Here is a 22,330-nt window from a genome sequence, read left to right as displayed (position 1 = left end):
TCCCCCCCGAATGCCCCCAGTCCCGCCCCCTCCTCCCATTACCCCCCAACACCAAGTCCAGGCTCCTGCCCACCTTGTTGGGCGCTGTCCCCTCCACCCAGGGGTGCCAGAAGAGGGCGCCATGGCCACATCACTTTTTACCGGCCGTAAGGGCGAGCGATGGGGAGGGGACAGACAGGAGTGAGCAGGGGGTGGGGTCTTGGGGGGAAGAGGTGGCGGGGGCGAGGCCTCAGGGAAGGGGCAGTGTGGGAGGTAGGGGCATAGTTTGGATGCCAGTGGCCCCCCAACTTTTAGGAGCGTCTTTAGGGTTGCCAACATGCTAATCTCACAAAACTGAACACCCTAGCCCTGCCCCTTCCCAGAGGCTCCACCCCCTCTCATTACATTCCCCCTCCCTTGGTGGCTCGCTGTCCCCCACCATCACTCACTTTCACTGGGCTGGGGCAGGGAGTTGGGGTGCAGGAGGGGGTGAGGGCTCCAGCTAGGGGTGCGGGCTCTGGGGTGGGGCTGGGGATGAGGGGTTTGGGGTACAGGAGGGGGCTCTAGGCTGGGGAGTGGGGCCAATGGATTCAGAATGTAGGGGGGCGAGGGGGCTGTGGATTGAGGCAGGGGGTTGGGGTACGGGAGGGGTTACGGGCTCTGGGCTGGAGATGCGGTCTCTTGTGTGGGGCCGGGATGAGGGTTTGAGGTTCAGGAGGAGGCTCCAGCTTTGGGGGGCCCAGGGATGGGGCAGGGGGTTGAGGCTTGGGATTGGGACGTGGGCTTACCCCGGGCAGCTCCCTGTCGGCGGCACAGCCAGGCTAAAGCAGGCTCCTTGCCGGTCCTGGCATCATGCTGCATGTTCCCTGGAAGCAGCCAGCCGGTCCAGCACCTAGATGGGGGGGCTAGGAGGCTCTGCGTGTTGCTCTCACCCACAGGCACTGCTCCCCGACTGCCATTGGCTGTAGTTCCCAGCCAACGGCAATGTGGAGCTGTTGCTCAGGGTGGACGCAGTGCGCGGAGCCCCGCACGCACCCTGCCTAGGAGCCGGACCTGCTGGCTGTTTGCAGGGCACAGTGCGGTGCCAGGACAGGTAAGGACTAGCCTGCCTTAGCCCCGCAACACTGCCAACTGGATTTTTAATGGCCCGGTCGGCAGTGCTGACCGGAGCTGCCAGGGACCCTTTTCAACCAGCCGTTCCAGTCAAAAACCGGACACTTGGTCACCCTAGAGGGTCGGCCGCTCCTGCCTCCTACTGCTCCTGGACTAATGAGACTGCCGGCCCTTGCAAATCACCTGGGGAGCTACTGATGAAAGCTGGGGAGTGTTCTCTCTCTAGCCACATAGTGGGAGGATTCGAGGGCTGATCAGAAACAGCTTAAGTGCCCATAGCCGGGCAAAAAAGCCCTTGATCCTGGTGCTAATGGGTTAAAACGTGGTGCATGGGGACCTCTTGCTGCCCTCTTCCCTACCCCACTACCAGCTCTCTCCTGCACCCATCTCTGCCTACCCCCTTCCACCCCAAGTCCTTACCCTTCACGCTGACGAAGGTCACTGGCTCGGTGTTGGGCACCACGTTACTCATGTCCACAGGCCCGACTGTCTCCAGCTGCTCCCCAGAGGCTGCAAGAAACACACAGATCACAGAGGGAAGCACGCCGGAACGTATCAGGGTTGGCATGGCGAGCAGTTGAGACCAGAGCGCCCAGAGCGGCTCTTCTGGCTGGTTACCCAGAGCCCTGCAGTGTCCAAAGAAGGCTCCTAATTTAGGGCATTTTAGGGACAGAGGTTTATCCTCCCGTGTGCAATTTTGGGGCTTCCCACATTGCCATGAAATATATAAGCTGCTTGGGGGGCAGGGAGAGGCTGGTTATGGGGGGAACCTTCAGAAACATCTCACCTCTTTAAACTGCTCTCGTTTCATTTGTACTTTGCCTCTAACACCCCTCATGCTACCTGGGCTAGATCCCCAGAGGCACACTTGAGAGAAAGGATTTGCTCCATTAGCTGGCTGCAGTGGTAGGCTGTTATCAGTTGCAGCCCAGCCACTAACGGCAGCCAGATCCCACTCAGCGCAGCACGGTGCCTTGTGACTCTGGGAGGAGGTGGAACCAGCCCCATAAAGCCACCAGCTCCTCCTGACACGTCTGATAAGCAACCAAATCTCCAGGGGGGGGGGGTGGCGAATTTCGAAGCAGAGCTCAGTCCCACAGGGGGTGACGCCCCAGCAGGTCCTACCAGAGCCACGGGCAGCAGGATCCAGCAGGACGCTCTTGATGTTCTTAAATATTTTCATGCCCTCAGGCTGCAGGAGAGAAAAGCCAGACGGGGGCCAAACGGCTCATTGAGGAGGGGCACAATGGGCAAGGTCTCTGCCTAACCCTCCCACCTCAATCATCCTTATACCAACCCCCAGCACTGGGAACATTTGAGCACCAGCCACTACAGACCAATTGCCGAGAACTGAACTGCAGGCTGGTGGGCATCTCCTAGCTACCCTCCCATACTGGCATCAAGTTGATCCCCTCCTGAGCCCCAGCACCCCAGGGGCACAATGCCCGTCCTCCCCCTAGTACCAGGGACAATTCCAAGGGGCAAGTGGCCCCAGCTGAGCCAGCACATTGTTCATTACAGTGCAACTGCCCTTAGCACCATCCCCTACTGAGTTACCCCCACCCCGTCCTTGGAGGTCTCTCAGCTAAATTCTGAACAGGCCCATCCATGCTTAGCTTAAAAGCAGCAGCGCTAGCCAGTCAGCTGATGCTGCAACCTGTAGCCAGCGATCTCTGACACTTACCACCACCCTGAGCTTTTTCTTCACTCCATCTGCGATGGGGAGCCCATGGACAGCCGCTCTCACCTCGATCTCCACCTCCCCCAGCTCCAGGGGGATGATCACGTAGGAGACGGCTCGAGAGGCTCCGGCTTGGATCATCAGCTCTTGCTGGAACCGGCTGTCACGCCTGCTGGAGCTGCAGATCTTCTCGTTGTACATCAGCTCCACCCGGATCTGAGAGCCACAAGCCAAGCAGCTTCATTAAAAGCCACGCCGGGGGAAACCATCCTGTGGGTTCGTCTGGCACTGCTCCAGGAACCACCTAAGCCCTCAAAGTAAGGTTAAGTGCCTAGGCCTTGTGAGAACCAGAATCCAAAACCCCAGATCCAAATGCCTGCACATACTAGGGAAGTTCTGATCCAGATCCAAACTGTGTGTCTGGCCCCGGTCTCCATTATGGGTCAGAACCAGAAGCCTGGATCCAAGCTATGGGAAAGTTCTGATCCAGATTAAAAGTGTGTGTCTGGCTCCAATCTCCACTGTGGAGCAGAACCAGGACGCTCCAGAACTGTGAGTCGGTAGAGGAGAGGTCTGATCCACACTGCAAAGTTGGTGGCTGGGGTCTCACCTCTAAGTGTCTTACCCTCCAGGCCCCCCACTGTGTTCTTCACCCCAGCCTACCCCTCCACCCTCTGAAGCAGCTGGCATTGGCCACTGTTGGAAGACAGGACACTGGGCTAGATGGACCTTTGGTCTGACCCCTGTGACCGTTCTTATGTTCACCTCAGTATGTCACTGATAACCTCAGTCCAGGCAGTGATATTCTCCACAACAAATCTTGTTTTCATCCACAGCCGATTATCCATTCACCCACCTCATGTAAAAATCTTGGCTCACTTCACAAGTGTATGTTAATTAAGCCTTCCCCCACCAGAGGTGAGTAAATATAATTAGCCCCCTTTTATGGACAGGGAAACTGAGTCAGAGAGAGACGAAGCAAGCTGTTCACGATGAGAACCCAGCTGCCCTAATTCCCAGCGCCAACCACTAGATCATGCTCCACCCCCCTTTTAGCAACAGAATTCAGAAGTTCTGGGCTCCTCTTTGCTAATGGTTTCACTGCTCTCCCTTCTTCAAGATAGGAATAGATCCCAGGTGTCCTGACTCCCACCCTCCCCTGCTCTAACCACTAGACCCCACTCCCCTCCCAAAGCTGGGACCAGAACCCAGAAGTCCTAATTCCCAGCACCCTGCTATAACCACTAGACACCACTACCATCTTCCACCCATCCGCCAGGGCAGGGCTGATCACTACTCACCTGGAAAGCCCGGGGCGCGTAGTTGTACAGCACAGCCCGGATGGCCACCTGCTCGTTCCGCACCACGGAGTAGGGCAGCCGGAGATCAATGAAGAACTGCTTCATCACCGTTATTTCATAAGGGTCGGCCACACAGATCCCTGCAATGGGAAGGGAGTCCAGTCAAAGCCCAGCCGTCCTTGGCAGCGGGAACCTTCCACAACCTCCTCCACGTGTATCACCCACAGCGAGGGTCCGGGAGCTCTGCGTATATGAGGATCACACCACCGAAGTGCAGCCACCTCTGGGGTGGAATAGGGTTGTCCTCCCCCGCTGGGGGCGTGCTCAGCTCTGGGTGTGCATGCTGTTGCCACCTAGTGAGTAGGCCCAAAGAGGAGCTGCTTCTAGTTCGAGCCCTGCAACCCGACCCAAACCCAGCTACAAGTGTCAGGCCCAGGTTAGGTGGGAAAACATCCAGACCCTCTCAGGTTGGCTCCCCATCTCCTGTCTGTGGCGCTGTGAGCCAGCCACCATCCCCTCCCTGCGCTGCAGAGCGAGTGCGCTGAGGCGTCACAGGGCCGCTGGCTGCGCAGGATACACACACAGTGCAGCAGGGTGCGGCGGCCGGCAGGAGCAGCGCACCGGGCTGCTGTCGCTCAGAGCTGCTGCCACGCCAACTCCTGGGCAGGAGGCAACAGTGCTGAGTCGAGCTCAGGTTGGAAAACCGCTCGACCCGCTCAGGTTGCATGGGCTTGGCTCCAGTTCGGGTCTGGGTTGGGCCTAAAATTTAGGCCTGATCAGCCCGCAGCATCTCCTACCAAGAAAGGGAATTTCTGTTTGCTCCAGGGGCAGCATCCTGTCTTTGCAGTAGCAGGTTCTAGCCCCGGCTCCCCAACCGTCTGGCCTCATAGCAAAGGGAATCAGGGTGTTATAAATCACAAGATGCTCCACAAATCTTAACCTGGTCAATCCACAGGATTAACTCTGTTTCAGTGAGAGGGAAACTGAGGCACAGAACGAGGGCATGGTGATGTGCAGGAGTCGGATGGCATGTCAATGTCCGAGCTGGGAATAAATGCCAGGAGTCCTGAGGCCAAATCTGCTGTAACCACTAGCCCTCATTCCCCTCCCAGAGCTAGGGACAGGACCCAAGTGTCTTGGCTCCAAATCTGCTCTAGCCACTAGCCACTACTCCCTCCCAAAGCCGGGAGACCTGACTCCCAGTCCCGTGCTTTAACCACATGCCCGTCCTTCCCCACTTGGCCACAGCACCAGTCCAAGGTGGACACACGGCTCCCAGTGTTACCCTTTGTCCCGGAGAGGCTCACGGCCTGCACCTCCCAGGTGGTGATGGAGTCCTCCAGGTACACCGGCACCGTTCTGGAAGCCAGCCTGAAAGAGACGGGAGTGGAACTGATCGGGTTGGGGGACCCTTCTGGCTGCAGAGAGAAGACCCCCCCCCCCGGTGGAACAGACCTGGGTCTGAATGCGAGTGGAGGCAGGGCATGGGGAGGGGCCAGACTGGGAGAGGAAAGGGGCAGGGCCAGAGAACATCCATGCTCTGGGTATCTGGTGCCCCTGCAAAGCCCCGGAGGGGGCCATGTGGAGTATGGGAAGCTCAGCCTGTGCTGGGATGAATCTCAGTGTTTCTCCTTTGCCCTCGAGTGGTGTGTCCTATACCCGTCCGGATCGGCCTCCTGCGGCAGCAGCTCCATTTGCCAGAGCCAGCTCTCGGCAAACTGGCTCCTGGAGACGATGTCCTCGTCCGCCAGGTACTCCCCGTCCTCTGCGACTTCATCCACAGGCTCTTCGCTCCTCTTGGGGGGCATCGAATAAACGGCTGATGCTGAGGGGGAGGGAAACAGTGGGTCAGCCCTGCCCTGAGCCAGAGCGAGCCCAGTGACGGGTGGGAATGCCTGGGTTTCCCTGGGAGCTACGGGGCCCGCAGGCCTGGTGTGTTACAGCCAGGCTAATATAATAGGCCCAGCTAAGGGCTTGAACCCTGGACCTCGGCACTAATATACTGTAGCAGAGAATCCCTTAGGCTGCTGCTTCAGCCCGTTAGCTGCTAGACTCAGCAGCCTCAACCTTCCTACAAGGACCTGCCCCTGGAGCCCAGCTCTCCTAGTGCAGGTGACGCTAATCACTGGTGCCACCCATATCCCCTAGTGCAGATGGAGCCTTACCTAACAGGAACTGCCTGTGAACCACGGGGGGCCTCTCCACGATGCGCTTGCAGCAGTCGAAGATGTGTTTGCAGCAGTCGAGAAAGGCTTGGACGCACTCGCCACCCTCCAGGACGTACTTAGCTCGTCGGTCGCAGGAGTAGCCCATGGGGTTCTCTTGCATGCCGTCTTGGCAGCACTTCCGCAGGTGCTGGCTTGGATATTGCCTCACTGCGGGAAAGCAGGGCCCCCTTAGCGCCCGGCACGGGCGCGAGAAAGGGAGAGGGTACGTGTGAGAGCAGCAGCGTGAAGGGGGCCACGCAAAGGGCATGAGAGTGTGTGCAAGCAGAGGGCGTGCGAGTGCACGTGAGCAGAGGGCACAAGAGTGTGTGCAAGCAGAGGGCGTGCAAGTGTGTGCAAGCAAAGTGCGTGAGAATGCGTGCAAGCAGAGGGCATGAGAGTGCATGCAAGCAGAGGGTGAGAGAATGCATGCAAGCAAAGGGCATGCAAGTGCGTGCAAGCAGAGGGTGGGAGAGTGCGTGCAGAGTGCATGCGAATGCATACAAGCAGAGGGTGTGAGTGTGTGCAAGCAGAGGGCGTGCAAGTGTGTGCAAACAGAGGGTGTGCAAGTGCATGCAAGCAGAAGGTGTGCAAGTGCGTGCCCACACGAGACCTTGCAGAGGTGCACCTACCTTTGTCAGCTTTTCTCTTCGACATCAGGGGTGAGCGCCGAAGCCGAGTGGGCTGGGAGCAGCGGGACTCTGGCAAGAGAGAGTAACACACATCAGTGTTATGGGGATGTGGCAGCATCTCCGTGGAGAGATGAAATTAGTCAGGCTAAACACTAGGGCTCAGGGGAGAAATGCTGTGGCTCTTTCCTGGTCTTGGGTTTCACGGTTCTCCCTGAAAAGGATCCCACCTCTGGTAGCACCATGCTGGAGCACTGGGGTCAGTACTGATTAAGAAGGAAGAGCGCCTCCTACTGATTCTCCACCCTGCTTCCTGCAACACAGCACCCCCCAGCACAACACTGGGGTATTGGGGTCAGCGCTGACTAGGATGGGAGAGCACCCCCTGCTGAGCCCCTGTCCTCCATGCAAACCAGCACCCCCTACTCCAGGGGTTCTCAACCTTTTTTTGCCTGAGCCCCTGCTCCGCGCCCCCCCCACCCCCCGCAGTGTGCTATAAAAACTCCTCGGCCCACCTGTGTCACAGTAATTGATTTTCTGCATATAAAAGCCAGGGCCGGCGTTAGAGGGTAGCAAGCAGGGAAGTTGCCCAGGGCCCCATGCCACAGGGGCCCCCACAAGGCTACATTGCTCAGGCTTCGGCTTCAGCCCCACATGGCAGGACTTAGGGCCCTGGGCTTTAGTCCCATGCAGTGAGGCTTTGGTTTTCTGTCCTGGACCCCAGCAAATCTAACGCTGGTCTTACTTGGCAGCCCCCTTGAAAGCTGCTCACAGCCTCCCCAGGGGGCCCCTAGTTGGGAACCACTGCCCTGGAAGACCAGGATGGGTTGTACTGCAGGGGAGGGGGCCTTGATAAAGAGAGGGACTTCTGGGGCTGTATTCGCCCTGTTCCCACGCGGTATGAGCAACGGGCTCGATCCCGTGCTGCCCTGCACTGGAGAGCCCTGTGGCACGACCGGGTCACCTGCCCGCTGGGGCGTCTCAATGCCAACGTTGGTCTGAAGCAGCAGCCCAGCGTCCGCAAACACCCCCACGTGGTCCTTGCCGCTGCCGGGCGTGCAGCCGATGTCGCTCTTCTCCACTGTGTTCCAGATCTGGAGAGACAAGAGGAGACACGATACCATTCCCTGCTCTGCCCCAGACTCACTGCGTGATCTTGGCTAAGTCACTTAGCCTCTCTGGGCCTCAGTTTCCCCATCTGTACTATGGGGATAACAGCACAGGATTGTAAGGTGCTCGGGTTCTACAGTAATGGTGGCCCTGTAAGTATCTAGGGTGGATTCACAGAGGTGCAGATCAGAAGGGACGTTCGATCAGCTAGTCAGACCTTGAGCCCAGCAAGCAGACTGGCAGACCTCTCCCAAAGAAACCAGCACTTTAAAGCAGCACCCAAGCTCACTAGGCCATGCTATCACACGAGCATGCTTGTAGGTCGAGAAGACGTGGTGAAGCAGCTCCAAGTCCAGACAGCAAGGGGCAGCAATCCTCACCCGCCTGCACAAAGTCAGCTCACTACCTTCCTTTAGGCCTCTCCCCCATCCATTCAATTCGACCCTCCCGTGGAGGGAACGGGGAAGTCGTCCTTCCTCAAACCCATCATGGGTGTAGTGGGGAACCCGGCCTCACCAGTCATGCCGGCCCTAATAGCCTCCTGCCATCAATGGGCATCAGTGTCAGAGCTGGGAACGGAACCCAGGAGTCCTGCCTCCCAGCCCTGTCCCCAACCTTTCCCCATTCTAACTACTAGGCCCCACTCCCCACCCAGAGCCAGGAACAGAACCCAGCAGTCCTGACTCCCAGCTCCACTGCTCTAACCACTAGATGCCACTGCCCTCCATCAGCAGTAATATAGAGACCTCAGCTTCTCATATAACCCATCCCCACTGCAGGTAGTACTCTCTCCACCTCCAGGAGGGGCTGTACCATACTTAGAGGCTGCTGCAAGGTTAGCTTTTTTTTCACTCAGGCAACAGTGGCTCCTGCTTCAAGACACAGAGGTCCCCAGTCCAGTCCCCACACCTGACCACCCCCTGCCGTTACGCTCACCTTGGCTTGGGAGAACTTATATTTCCTGTTTAACACATACACAGCTTTATCCACAGCCACCAGCCCGACCCTGGCTCCGGGATCTCCCTTCACTCGGAGATTCATCTTCCCACCTGGCACCTGGACATCATTGTCTTGCTCCGTTGCGCCTGTTACCTTCAGCTTTCATGGAGATGAGAGGAAAGAATGAATCAGCCGCGTGGGGGTGACTGCTAGAGAGACCCCATCCCCATGACCATGGGGCTCCCAGGGTTATGGAATCCCCGTCTGCCCTGGGATTTGAACCCCTCTCCTCGGGTTGTAGAAACACAGGCGTCACCCACTGGAGCTAAAGAAGTGCTCCCCTTGCAGTTAGGAGTGGAGGACACTTGAGCCAATCCCTTTCTCAGGCAGTGTCGAACAGGAATTTTTCAATGAAACAGTTTTTCGTCGAAACCCAATCCCAATATGCCAAAGGCAAACCATCTCTTGGGCAAGGGGCGGGTCCTTTCTGCGGGGAAAGATTCTCAGGCAGTGTGGAATTTCTGCTCAGAATGAGGCAGCGAGAGAGAGCGAGAGCCCATAAGAGCTAATAAAGTTCAAATCGCTGCTCTGCCTAAGTTGGAGGAGGAGCTTGATGTGGGTCTCCCATGTACCAGGGGATGCTCTAACCATTGGGAAAGACAGTCAGCATTTTTTGCTCTCCTCCAGTGAAGATTTAGTTATCTACACAAAGTGGACCAGAGCTGAGACCAGCCCAGTGGAATATGGGAACCTCAGGTTCCCATGCCCCCGCCCCCGCAACCCAGGCGAGCACCCTGGATACCAGCATGGGGCGGTCTGGCGCTGATCTTTTTTGTGAAAGTCTTTGCAAGGTCTCTGTTTTGTTCCTGAGCAGAACGGGAACCTTTCTGACAGTTGTGCTCCTATCATCAGGCAGAGCTTTGCCGGAGAAAACACAGAGGGCCTGATTCTCCTTTTGCGTCCACGAGGTGTAAATCAGGAGTAACTCCACTGAAGTGAATGGACCCAATTCTTCTCCCACTTGTGTAAATTAGTAACAACTCAATGGGCCAGATCCTCAGCTAGTGTAAATGGACGTCACTCTGAAGTGCGCTTAGATGATTAATGTCAGCTGAGGATCTTGTCTAATGGCCTTGCTTGTCCTCGCACTGGGGTAAATCAGGAGTCACTCCGCAGGTTTAATCAGCGAGTAAGGACTGAATCAGATCTACCCTGGGAGTAACTCACCATTTTTCCTGCTGGGAACCTGCTCTCCTCTCTCAGCCAGAATCCATCAGGTTATTGACATATATTGACGTAAGTGCCAGAGAGAAGATCAACCCACCGTTCCCATACAGGAGTCCTGGACGTCCAACCAGACCGAGTCTGCCACGATCTCCTTCTGCCCTACTTGGTAGTAAGCCACGATGCGGAAAGAAGGGATGAGGTCTGGAGTGATGGGCAGGGACATGGTCACCAGAGTTTGTCCCACCTGCCTGGCTTGTCTTCCAGCCTGGACAATCTTCCCTTTGTTCAGGATCTGATGGGGAAGCAGAAGGCATTCGCTGTCACTGGATGAGTCCCAGTGGTAACAGCACAAAATCACACAGAGCCAGGAAGGAAACCCAGGCATCCTAGACCCCATTCTCCTCCCACTGCTGGCAATAGAACCCAGGAGTGCTGACTCTCAGCCCCCTGCTCCATCGGATTCCACTCCCCTCCCAGCTGGGACCCCAGGAGTCTCGACTCCCAGCCCCCTGTCACCATCTCCTCCCCTGCTGCGCACACAGCGACACTGCCTCTTACCAGGTAGGTGAAATAGTGGATCTGCCTCTGAACGTCAGCGTTAATGTTCCATAGGCTGAAGCTCACAGGAAGGGCGTTCCCCGGCTGGAGCTGAGTGGCCGGCACCGAGATGTGCAGGTAGTTCCTCGAGCCCCCTTGTGACCCGTAGGCTACAATGGCCCAGACCGCCGAGCTCTGATGCTCCTGCCGGAGGTTGGCAACCACAGTTTCCACCTGGGGAACGACAGGGGGCCGGTTAATGGACTTTCTTCATCAGAGACAGCTAAGGATCAGGTCTAAAAGGGACCAGATCCTGACACCGCTGGAGTCAATGGCAAAATTCCCACAGGCTTACATGGGCCCAGCACTATATAGTTGGGGCCTTGCAGCAATTAAGCCTTGTGAAATTAAGCCGTCTTTGTGCCCCCTGCATCTCAGGCCCAGATCCCAGCTTCAGTTTAGAGCAGCCTCAGGTCTGCTCTGACCTACCCTCTGCTCCCAACCCAGCCCCTCTTGGCCACGAGGAGCAGAGACTAGCCAGAGTGCAGCAGCTGTGGCATCTCGCTTCTCCAGCGTGCCCCTGGCACTGGGGTCTAGAGGGCCGAAGGCAGGGCTATGTCAGCCAGGAAGGCTCATGGCTCCACAGGTGGGTCTTAGGATGAGCAATAGAGAATTAGACCCAGTTGCCTCCTGCCTTTGACATTGGCTGGGGCCTGGGACCTGTAGGGTTCTAGATCCAACCTGTCCCCGATCTGGTCCAGTTCCAACATCAACAGAACATGTAGGGAACCATCACCAGGACCCAAGGAGCATCCCACCCTGAGTGACCCGACATGTACCTTCACCGAGAGCTGAGATGCGTCTGCTGGGGTGTTGATCGCTAGCTGCACTGTCCCATCAGCCTGTGTCAAACCGCTGGCACCTGTTCCGCTGCGCACGGGGACCTGGGGGGCGGGGGAACCGTCTGCGTTCACCACGGAGACCTGGGCATCGGAAGACAGGAGAGAGGGTGGATGTGAACTTAGTGACGGTTGAAGGTGCCCAGTAGGTCTCCTTGGAGCCTGATGTTCTCTACATATTCCCAGCCCAGGCATGTAACCTGCAGGTCAGCGTCCTCCCCTGTATCTGATCTGGTCAGTTACAAAGCCTGGCTCTTAGCAGATGCTGGGAACAAGATGGTTGTTTGTCCTGGTTGTATCTGTGACAGCAACGCCGGCCGAATAATCCTGCACCTCTTGCACTTAAGGGGAGCTCAGTCAACCCAGGGCCTCTATGCTGAGCCCAGTGGGGCCAGCCTGCGCCAGCGGGCGGTTGCAATGCAAACACCCGTCTCTCTATTTTTGCCTGCTCCAGTGACCACTTCCAGGTAAGATTTCCCGTGAACCACTAAAGACAGGCTCTCATGCTGTACCCCGTTAGAAAGCGAATCATCCCTGCTCTCCAATGGCATGCCGATCTGTTTGCTAGCCAAAGCAGGCTGTAAGATAACGCTATGAAGGTTATACGCTGGCTACGCCGCTCGCTGGACGTACCACCAGGTTAAAGGGCAGTCCGGGTTTGAAGTACGTAGCAGATCTGGAGAAGAGGATTTTGTAGGGGGAGGTCACAATCCGGATCCCAGATTTCTCAGCCTCCACCATGTCACTCCCTTGAGGATTAAAAAAAACAAAAAAGAAGAAGTTTGGTCTTGCGGTGATGGCTGGACTGGGACTCAGGATTCAATGCCTGGCTTTGTCCTGTGTGCAACCTTGAGCAAGTTATTCATTGCTCTAGGTCTCAGCTCACCATACATCAAATGGGGATAGCGATTGTTCCTCTGTCTGTTTAGACTATGAGCTATCCAGGGTGGGAACTGTGTGTCTGTGCAGCGCCCAGCACAGGGAGCCTTGATCTCAGCTGGGGCAGAGACCATCTCTTACTGTGTGTCTGTGCAGCACCTGGCACAGGGAGCCCTGATCTCAGCTGGGGCAGGGACCGTCTCTTATTGTGTGTCTGTGCAGCGCCCGGCACAGGGGGCCCTGATCTCAGCTGGAGCAGAGACCATCTCTCACTTTGTGTCTGTGCAGCGCTTGGCACAGGGGGCCCTGCTCTCGGCTGGGGCAGGGGCCGTCCCTCTTACTGTGTGTCTCTGCAGCGCCCGGCATAGGGGGCCCTGATCTCAGCTGAGGTTCTGCTGTAATACAGAAAACAGGAACTCTGAGGTTTGAAACACAATAGCGATGAAGATGAGTCCATGTTTTGCTGCTTTTAAGATACAAAGGAAAACTCACCCCTGTGCACCCCCTAGCCCCAGTAACAGAGGCATTGGAAAGATCAGAAGGCCACAGCCGTGTGCCAAGCCTGCTGGGGTTAGCTATGTATCACTTAAGCTCTGCTCTGGTCTGGAAACCCAGCAACCAGCTAAGGGAGCCACTCCCTTACCAGTGTCCGTCAGCACTGTCACTGTCACATAGATTGAGTGGCCGAGAAGCTCTCTGGGGTTGCGGAACCTGCTGTGCAACATTTCTTTGGTTAGTTTAGCACAGCCTTTGCCATCCTTGATCTGAAATTGACAAGAAAATAACTTGTTTCAATCACCTGGCCTCTTTCTTTCTTTCTTTCTTTCTTTCTTTCTTTCTTTCTTTCTTTCTTTCTTTCTTTCTTTCTTTCTGTTTTATCGTCTCCATCTAGCAATGGGACTGTACCATTGTTAGGATATTTTTGTTATTAATATATTTTTAAAAACTCCTTATTGTTCTTAGCGCTGCCAGCCATGGATTTTTCCCATCTGTCTTTAGCTTCCCTTATCAATTTTCTATACTTCATAACTTCTAATTTATATTGCTTACTACCTATTGTCCCTTTATATCCATTGTTATATGTTGCCAGAGGCAAGATATTTGGTGTATTTGGCTATGGATCCAAACTCTACCCTTGGCTCCCCCTCTTATCCCAGACTCTGAAAGCAGAGCAGATATCCCAAAAAGCACCCCACTCCACTACAGCCCCATCAGTGTATCATAGCCAGGAAGCTGTGTTCTCACTGGGACTTTGTTGAGTGAGTTCACGATGCTCCTTTTCTCATTATCCACCATCACTCCAAAGAGCGCATAGGCTTGACCTTGAACTGGCTTCCCATACAGGAACCTGTGTGGAAAACAGACCGTGGCAGAGATAGAAAATACTCAGCATTACTCCTATTTAATGGATAGAGGAAACTGAGGCACAGAGGGGCTGGTGAGCCTGTCCAAGGTCACAAAGCCTGAACCATTTGAGCTAAAGAAGTAAATCCACTCACTGGTAGCTGTAGTAGGCTGTTATCCACTTATGTGGAACAGCCCTTATGGGGAGACACAGCAGGTAACCAATGGACTCCAGCATTGAGCCCATTAACAGGAGAAATAAGTGGATTACAAAGGTAACAGCAGGTGTCTGGGGACATCGATGAATGCACATTAGAACAGGTCAGGCTGTGAGCCGACCGTTAGCCCAGGCGATTATACTTCATGTGCGAGCCCCAGAAGCCTGCCCCACAGCACTGAACCGCAGCAGAAGCACGAGAGAGAAAGAGGGGGACCCACTTGGCTGTAATGTCGATACTAAGCTCATTCTGATCAATGAGGAAGAACTTCTGAGAAGGCTCCAGCGTCACTTCGAAACTAGGCAGCACTGCAAAAGATCGGAGACATCGCAACAGTCTAAGGTGACCAGACAGCAAGTGTTAAAAATTGGGACAGGGGGTGGGGGGTAATAGGAGCCTATATAAGAAAAAGACCCAAATATTGGGATGGTCCCTATAAAATTGGGACATCTGGTCACCCTACAACAGTCATCCGAGGTTGGAGGTCACAACCCCCACGGGGAAGGGGGTCCTAGGAGACAAAAGGGAACTGGTGTCCAAGATACACAGTGGGAGAGAGAGAGAGACTCTCCCAGGAAGCAGCTGAAGGCAATCAGCAGGTTGGGACTGATCCGGACACCCCAGGTGCTGGGTCTTTTGGGATGCTCTCTCTGTAGAGAGCTGGCCCTCGGGAAAGCAGAATCTCACTGCTAAGAGGTGCTTCCCTTAGGACTGTGGTCCTCTGCTGCTACGTCAGCCTTTTCCCCAGCTTGATCTTCTCTTTCAGTGAGAGGCAAGCCCGATGAGGGGCGAATTTTACATCTAGCTGCTGCAGCTCTAGTCTGTGGCTCCTGGCATGTGCCTGTCCTCTCTCTTATTCCTGAAGAGGTGGCTGATGGGGCTTAAGAACCACCTAGACGGTGGGAAGGACTGAGGCCCTACACAGCCTGCAGGTCACCCCAAAACTCAGGCAATTTTTGGGCTCCTATCTCTACTCACCCTGTAGGATTGGACCACAACATACTCCCTCTGCTCAGTGCCCTAAGAGACTTCACTGTCACATGGACCCTCATCAAAAGGGGCCTCCCCAAAGCTCTTCCCACTGTGCCCGGGAGGTGGGAGTGGAAGGGATAGAAATTCTTCCTGGATCCCAAAACCAGTTAGGAAACACTCTCCTGTTAGGGGCAGGGCAGGTACCGTATTCCTTGACTTCAAACTCCGCGGTGAAGGCCTCCTGAGGGGCATGCTCGTACTTGGAGACAATCTTCCACACTCCGCTGCTGCAAGACACAAGCCCAGATCATGAGGTACGGAGCAGGATCTATCTAGCTCAGTACGGCTGGTGCGGTATGCTGTTGGAGCTAAAGCACTGGTCTGGGACTCAGGAGATTGGCATTCGGTTTCTAGTTCTGGGAGGGAAATGGGATCTAGTGGTTATAGCAGGGGGCTGGGAGTCAGGACTCCTTCGTTATGTCTTCAGCCCTGGCAGGGGAATGGGGTTAAGTGGGTTAGAGCAGGCAGGAGCCAGGATGCCTGTGTTCTATCGTGGCTCAGGGAGGGGAGTGGTGGTTAGAGAAGTGAGGGCTGGAAGTCAGTATTGCTGAGTTCTAGTCCCAGCTCTAGGAGAGGAGTGGGGCCCAGTGGGTTAGAGCAGGGTGGGGCTAGGAGCCAGGGCTGCTGGATTGTAGTCTCAGGTCTGGGAGAGGAGTGGAGTCTAATGCATTAGAGCAGTGAGGGCTCTGGGTCCCACACCCAGCCCTGTCACAGACACCATGAACAAGTTCCCGAGGGGCAGATTTTTTCAACAGAGCTCGAGCTCAGCTCCCATTTAGCCACAACTTGTCCTGAGCTCTTTTGATACAAATCTGGCCATACTGGGAGCAGACGAGTACTAAGTGCTTGAAAAATCTGAACCTTAAATCTCTCTGGGCCTCAGTTTTCCCGTCTGCAAAATGGGAATACTAATATTTTGACACCTCCCTGGGGTGTTGTGAGAATATCACAGTGCAGTCAGGTATCCTAGGGATGGAGGAAGCTGACAAATAGATAGAGGCATCCTTTCCTTAACTGGAGCCTGCAACACTTTTTTTTAAAAAAAACAACCCTTGGGAGACAGAAGTAAAAAAATGGGTGATTATTGTAGAGAGAATTTGGTGGCAAAGTGAAACAAAAACACATTAGAATGTTGATGTGCATAAGCCACTCCCACTTAGTGTCTAAGCCACTCCCACTTAGTGTCTAAGCCACGCCCACTCTGTGTGATACTCTGTCCCCTTCTAGTGGTGGCGAAGGCCCATACAGAGATTGAGATGCCTGCTACAGCCTTGGCTAAGAAAGCTAGTCTGTGTAGATCAGGAAGTAGAGGCTCACATATGAAGATTCTCGTATAACCACCTTCCCCTGGTTGTTACAGCTTACTTCACGATATCAGGGATCTTGTAGCTCCTGGAGATGATGCCGCTTTGGTCCATCGAGGACACTGTGTTCTTCTCTACAATAATCCCATCTGGATTCTGAAACCGAGCACCAGAAAGAATCAGTCTGAAACCACTGTGCAAGGTGCTGTACATTATTTATTAGGTGTATTACTATAGTGCCTAGGAGCCCCAGACATGGACCAGGCCAACTCACCAGCCAGCTACATCCAGGAAGCTCCCTCCAGCCCGGGTATTTCAGTCCCTTTTCCCAGGAACACATTTACGTTTCATCCACAGTTCAATGCCAACCAGAACAGGTACCTGTCCCCTTCCACTGCCTCTAGAGCAGCTACCCCCAGCCTGGTTTTTCACTCCGCTGGGATGCAGCGAGCCCAGTTCTGGGTCCCTTCTCTGATCCAGGGTCTCCTGACGCAGCCCAGTGTCCTCCCTCTCAAATGAGCTACTGCTAGCTTCTATTGGACAAAAGATGGTCAAGTTATCATCTGCTGCAGGGCCTCAGGGTATCAGCTAGGAGACAGCTGGTTAGTCACAGGCAGAACTGGGTCTAACTCCTCTTAAAGGGCCAGCCACCCCCTGTGACAAGCGGTTAGCACAATCTCCTGGCCTCTAGGCTCGCTGGTCCATGAAAGGAAGTGAAGCAGAGAGATCTGCAGAGGAGGAAGGCTGGGTAAATAGAAAGCATCTTACCATGAGCTCCACAAAAACCACCTTCAAGTTGGGGTCCAACATGTGACCCACAGTGAAAAGCCGGTACCTCACTACAGAAAGAGAAAGATGGGGTAGTCAGTTGGCACGGCCAGGGACAAGAATGGGACCTAGCCCAGGAACTAGCAACTACATCTATCAGATGTTAAGGCTAGAAGGGACCACTGTGATTGCCTAGTCCAGAGTTTCGCAACATGACCCTCACTCCACTACGTTTACCATAGCTCAGTGCTAACGCTGAGGTGTAACTGGGTGTATTTCGAGAGGTTGGCAGAGAACACTTGACCGTGACTGGGAAGGGGGTGCAGGGAATGGAGGAGCCAGAATCCCTCGGTTCCAAATTGTTAGAACATTTTCAGCACCAGCAGCTGCTGGCTGGGCGCCCAGCTGTAAAGGCGGCACCACCACCAGAAGCAGCGCAGAAGTAAGGGTGGCCTGGTATGATCTTGCCCCACTTACTTCTGTGCTGCTGCTGGCGGCAGTGCTGCCTTCAGAGGTGGGCAGCCAGAGAGCGATGGCTGCAATACTCCTCTCCCCCTCCAGCTGTGTCCTTTATTTGGAAACTTGAAATATGGTAACCCTATTTGAAGACATCAGGAGATGGAGAATCTACCACTTCCAATGGTTAATCACCCGCACTATTAAAAAACATGTGTGCCTTATTCTGAAAAAAGAATCTTAAAATGCTTTGATTTGGTACTACAATTCTAAGGACAAATTTCTGTCTTTGTTTACATGTTATATGCTGTTACGAGAGTCCTCTCTAAATGAGAGATGTCTGTCTATATATGAATATAGTTAGTTCACAGATCAGATGACACCCCAGAATATGTAGCGTAGTTCCTCTGGCTTCTTGTTGTGCATTATAAGTGGCTTTTTGTGCTACATTCTTCACCCACCAGACCCCACTGAATTCAGTCCCACCGAAAATCAGGCCCTTGCGGAGGGAGTGGGGGGGAGTAAGAACCCAATAAACGGAGGTGCTCATAATTCACAGCCACTTCAGAAAATGTTGACCCATATGTGTAGATGTTGACATAAAGGTAGAAGAAAAGCCCCAGCTGGGAACTAACCTGTAGACCCAGGCGTGTAGATGGTCTTATCCGTCTGGATGAAGATGTAGCCACTGTGGAATGAAAGCAGAACCACCTTCTCTAAGGTGAACAGGCTGCTCTTGGCTTCGATGTAGACATATTCCTTCTTCTGGGCATCTTTTGGCAGTAGCTGAACAGGAACCTGGAGCATTGTTATATCAAGGGAGAATATCTTTCATTACAACCCTAACTCTCAGCTACAGAGATTTTAAAGCCATTGGTAGAACTGGAAAGTCACTGCTGTACTTACCGACTTATACCAGCGCCCTTACAGATAACCCATCTCTCTGCACTTGGGTTCCCTTTGGCTTGGTCTACCTTGAGCAGTCTCCACCATGAGCCAATCTGTCCTTCCCCTCACCTAAATCACTTAGGTGCTTTGGAAAATGTCCCTCCTCAGTTTTAAGGGGGAAAGGCTTGGTATACCATGACCTGTCCCTCAAACCATCCAGTTCTCTTCTGATTTACTATCTTATTTCTCTTCTGATTTACCATCTTATAAGACAGAGGTCAGGGTCCGTCCCCGCCTCCCCCAGATAAGCATAGCCTCCCACAGCCCCACCTTAATTTTGGCAGAGTTCATCATGCCGTTTTCAGGGTTCAGGCTGACTGTGGTCGAAACCAAGGCACTTCTCTTCTGTGGGAAGTCGTACACGGTGATCCTCGCCTCGATCGGGCTATGGTGGCCATGAGCTTCCACAATCACCATCTCTTCGCTCTCCACACGCAGGACACTTGGGGTGATCAACGTGCATCTGGTAAGGGAAGATATGAGATGGTAGAGCAGACTCAGCCAAAGTCCATCTCTCTGCACCTGGGTTGCCTTTGGCTTGGGCTACCTTGAGCAGTGATCTTTGCTGCTATCAGAACGTAAGCAGCTGGGGCCTGGTGGTCAGACGTTAGATGGGAGACCTCCAAGGAGCCACCAGGTTTCTATAGGAAGTGAGTGGTTCTCAACCTATTTATCATTGTGGGCTGCACAAAGTGTTACCTGGGCCACAGGCTGAGAACCACAGTGTCCACCACAAACCCGTATGCTCAATCCCCTCTGCCCAGAGACCCCGCCACAGAATGGGGCCAGGAGTAGAGAGCTGGGGCATGGGGCAGGGATCCTGACCCCAGACCCTCCTGCATGGGGACCCCTGTCCCCCTCTGTGCGGGGCTGGGGGGCAGCCAAGACCCTGAACCCAGACCCTGCCAAGTGGGTAAACTGAGGCATGGAATGCTCATGCAACTCACCCAAAACAGGGCAGTGATAGAATTAAGAGTGGTAGAACCCAGGAGTCTTGACTCCTGGTCTTTGTGCTCTAAATTTGGGAAAATATTCCCTCACTGTTCTGAGAATCGGGCTAGGAGCTAGGACTCCTGCATTCTCTGCGCTAAATGCTGGACAATATTCCCTTGCTGTTCTGAAAAAAGAACCCAAGAGTCCAGACCCCTAGTTCCTTGTTTCAATCAATAGACATCCCATGTACATGGACATAGCTTCCACACTCAGGAGCAGAACCCAGAGACCTTTGTTTCCTGCCTTGATTATGCAAATAAATCAGACAATTTGCATCTCTTGTGTTTTTACAGTTTCTCTTTTGGCCTATATGTTTTGCTTTTCTTTCTTATTCTTTGTGTCTGTATTTTTATGTCTAGCTTGTTTGTCAGAGCTGGTTTAGTTACGTTCACAGGCAAGAAAGGGGCTGCAATTTATCTTCTTTCTTTTTTTCCAACAGGAGAAGCCAGTGTCACATTGCAGCAATCTGCAAATTCAGATTATTTATTAGGTATATTACAGTGGCTGCCTCCCTTCATTGTGCTAGGCGCTGTACGAACAAAAAACAAAAAGTCCCTGTCCCAAAGATCTTACAGTCTGATTATTTATTCTATATATCACAGGAGCATCTAAAGGCCCCGATCAAAAATGGGGGGTACCTGTAGGTGCTGTACACCCGTATAACAAAAAGACAGTCCCTGCGCCGGAGAGCAACATAACCCTGGAGGAGAGACGGGTAGAGCTGGAAAGTTAAGCATATGAGTGTTTGCAGGATCAGGACCTGAGTATTAGGGATGTTTACCTCGGCTTCAGCTTTGGCTTTGAATTTCTTGTAAATTTCAGAGATAAATTAGAGGCAGCTGGTGCTGTATCCCCCGAACACCAAACTCTGGTCATCTTCTTTCTGCCTTGCAAACATTCAGTGCCTAGAACTGACCCATTGCAACAGCCCTTTTGTGGGGCGGCCCCCTCCCACACACACCCATCATGGCCTCAAGGCAGTTCAACAGGTAGCCCCCTGCCTCAGTTTCCCTCTTTTGAGGGGCTTCTGTGATAACTCACAAGCCCTTTCACAGCCCATCTCAGGGTTGGGTTTATTAAATTAATAAATATTTCAAAATAAAGTTTGCCAGGCCTTCCTCAAGTGCATCCATGCTCACCTCTTTATCAGGTCACCCCCAGACTTTTCCTGCCTGTTGTCCCACTCCCCAAGTCCCAGCTGGCTCCACTGGAGTCTACTCACACCTTGCAGTCTCTGTGCTAGTCTCTGTAGCCAATGATGTTAGTTTAGTATCCATTTATTGTGCGATGTTATGATTAATCAATATGTTATAGTACATATATTCATTGTATGTTCACCAGAGTTCATTTCTAGGACTATAAAAGAATGAGATTGATCAGCATTTAGAGGAACTGTGTAGTAGACATGAGTAAGAGAAGCTGAAACTGTAGTCTTGTAAGACTTTAGTTTGGCTATCTTAGGCCTTGGAGACAAGAAATGATGGCACAAGTCCATGACTGAGAAATAACCTGAAAACTTATAGGAAAGAGCTACCAGCTGGTAATATTGCAGAAGTGTAAGGTCTTAAATTTAAATAATAAGATTCTGTAACAACAGATATCGTCTCTAACACGTGCCTTAACTGCAAGATAAAGGTGGTACGCCAACGTTAATGAGAACCTACACAGCCTATAGAATTCAGGGTCCCTTGTGTTGCCAGGAGACACAGACCAATAAGAAACAGCCGGGTTGGAGGTGCCCAGAGCAGGAAAATTTGCTCTTCTTGTGGGAAACTCTTGCAGAAACCAGTCCCTTATTGATCAATCCATGAGCCAACAGACTCTGACACCATCTAGGAGGATGTGAGTATGTCGGTAGGTATAACTGGTACCTGGTACTTATCTCTGGGAATTGGATAACTGTGACATTTATAACTTTGTTGGAACGTTAATAAAACTACTAAAAGACAGACGCTCTTGTAATTGTTGGTGTTATTTACCTATGGTTTCATGTGTTCCTATGAACTCTAGATCCAGAACAAACAGAGATAACTCTGTTGAAGTTGAGATTGTAGCTGACGGAGCTGATCCCACTGAAGTAGGATTAACATTAAATAGAATTAAAGGCTCCATCTCCCTAGAAATGCCCCTCTCTCCACATTCCTGCTGCTCTAAGCTCTTGATAGGGAAATCAGCTGACCCCTGCTCAGGTGAGCCACCTTAGTAATTAGGGTTGGCTGGTCCCAGGCCTCTAGCCCTTCACAGGGGAGCCATCCACAAGCCCAATCCCACATGCAGAGTCAAAACTGAGAGCATGTGACCAGTGTTGCCAACTCTCATGATTTGACTGCAAATCTCGCAAGATTTGGTGTTTGCCTTGAAGCTCCAGCTTCCCAGAGTCCTGTGAATGGTGAGGATCTCGGCTTTCGTTGACATCAAATGGAAGTTTCTAGCACTGCTGATTGGGGATGAAAGTTTTAAAATGTGGCCTGAGCATGACCCTAAGAGGCTCAGAAACCCAAAGATAAATAAAAAGATCCCCCAGTTTGTTGTCTTTATAAAAATCTTGTGAGTGTCCAACCAATCCCATGATTTTGGGGGCCTGAATCACCTTTTGAAGGCTTTTCAGCAGTGACTACTCATTTGGGCCCTTGAGTTTTCAGCACCTGTATAAGGGGTCTTGGGTTTTAGAGCACCCGCCCCTCTGAAAATCAGGCCTTGAAAGCGCGTCAAGTTGGACACCTAAAAACCGCAGCCCCCCAACTCCCTATTGTGAATCTTGGCCAGGGT

General features: G+C 53.2%; 1 protein-coding gene across 1 annotated transcript in view; it reads right to left on the bottom strand.

Moving 5' to 3' along the window:
- LOC127035306 (A.superbus venom factor 1-like) overlaps positions 1-22,330 on the bottom strand; it is a 46,734-nt gene that overhangs the window by 24,217 nt on the left and 187 nt on the right. The window contains exons 2-23 of the mRNA XM_050925017.1: positions 18,839-19,031; positions 18,256-18,418; positions 17,165-17,235; positions 16,458-16,552; positions 15,237-15,319; positions 14,281-14,368; positions 13,744-13,846; positions 13,142-13,262; positions 12,253-12,368; positions 11,560-11,703; positions 10,742-10,954; positions 10,281-10,475; positions 8,954-9,115; positions 7,872-8,001; positions 6,911-6,979; positions 6,240-6,449; positions 5,734-5,899; positions 5,360-5,445; positions 4,075-4,214; positions 2,777-2,989; positions 2,218-2,284; positions 1,513-1,602 (exon numbers count right to left, since the gene is read on the bottom strand). Coding sequence (XP_050780974.1) covers positions 1,513-1,602; positions 2,218-2,284; positions 2,777-2,989; positions 4,075-4,214; positions 5,360-5,445; positions 5,734-5,899; positions 6,240-6,449; positions 6,911-6,979; positions 7,872-8,001; positions 8,954-9,115; positions 10,281-10,475; positions 10,742-10,954; positions 11,560-11,703; positions 12,253-12,368; positions 13,142-13,262; positions 13,744-13,846; positions 14,281-14,368; positions 15,237-15,319; positions 16,458-16,552; positions 17,165-17,235; positions 18,256-18,418; positions 18,839-19,031 — 2,918 coding nt within the window. The remainder of the gene's footprint in view (positions 1-1,512; positions 1,603-2,217; positions 2,285-2,776; positions 2,990-4,074; positions 4,215-5,359; positions 5,446-5,733; positions 5,900-6,239; positions 6,450-6,910; positions 6,980-7,871; positions 8,002-8,953; positions 9,116-10,280; positions 10,476-10,741; positions 10,955-11,559; positions 11,704-12,252; positions 12,369-13,141; positions 13,263-13,743; positions 13,847-14,280; positions 14,369-15,236; positions 15,320-16,457; positions 16,553-17,164; positions 17,236-18,255; positions 18,419-18,838; positions 19,032-22,330) is intronic.

Source organism: Gopherus flavomarginatus, chromosome 16 (assembly GCF_025201925.1).
Source record: "Gopherus flavomarginatus isolate rGopFla2 chromosome 16, rGopFla2.mat.asm, whole genome shotgun sequence".
NCBI classification, from domain to species: Eukaryota; Metazoa; Chordata; order Testudines; family Testudinidae; genus Gopherus; species Gopherus flavomarginatus.
Note: the sequence above shows the minus strand (reverse complement) of the source record. Positions and strands in the feature narration are given on the sequence as shown.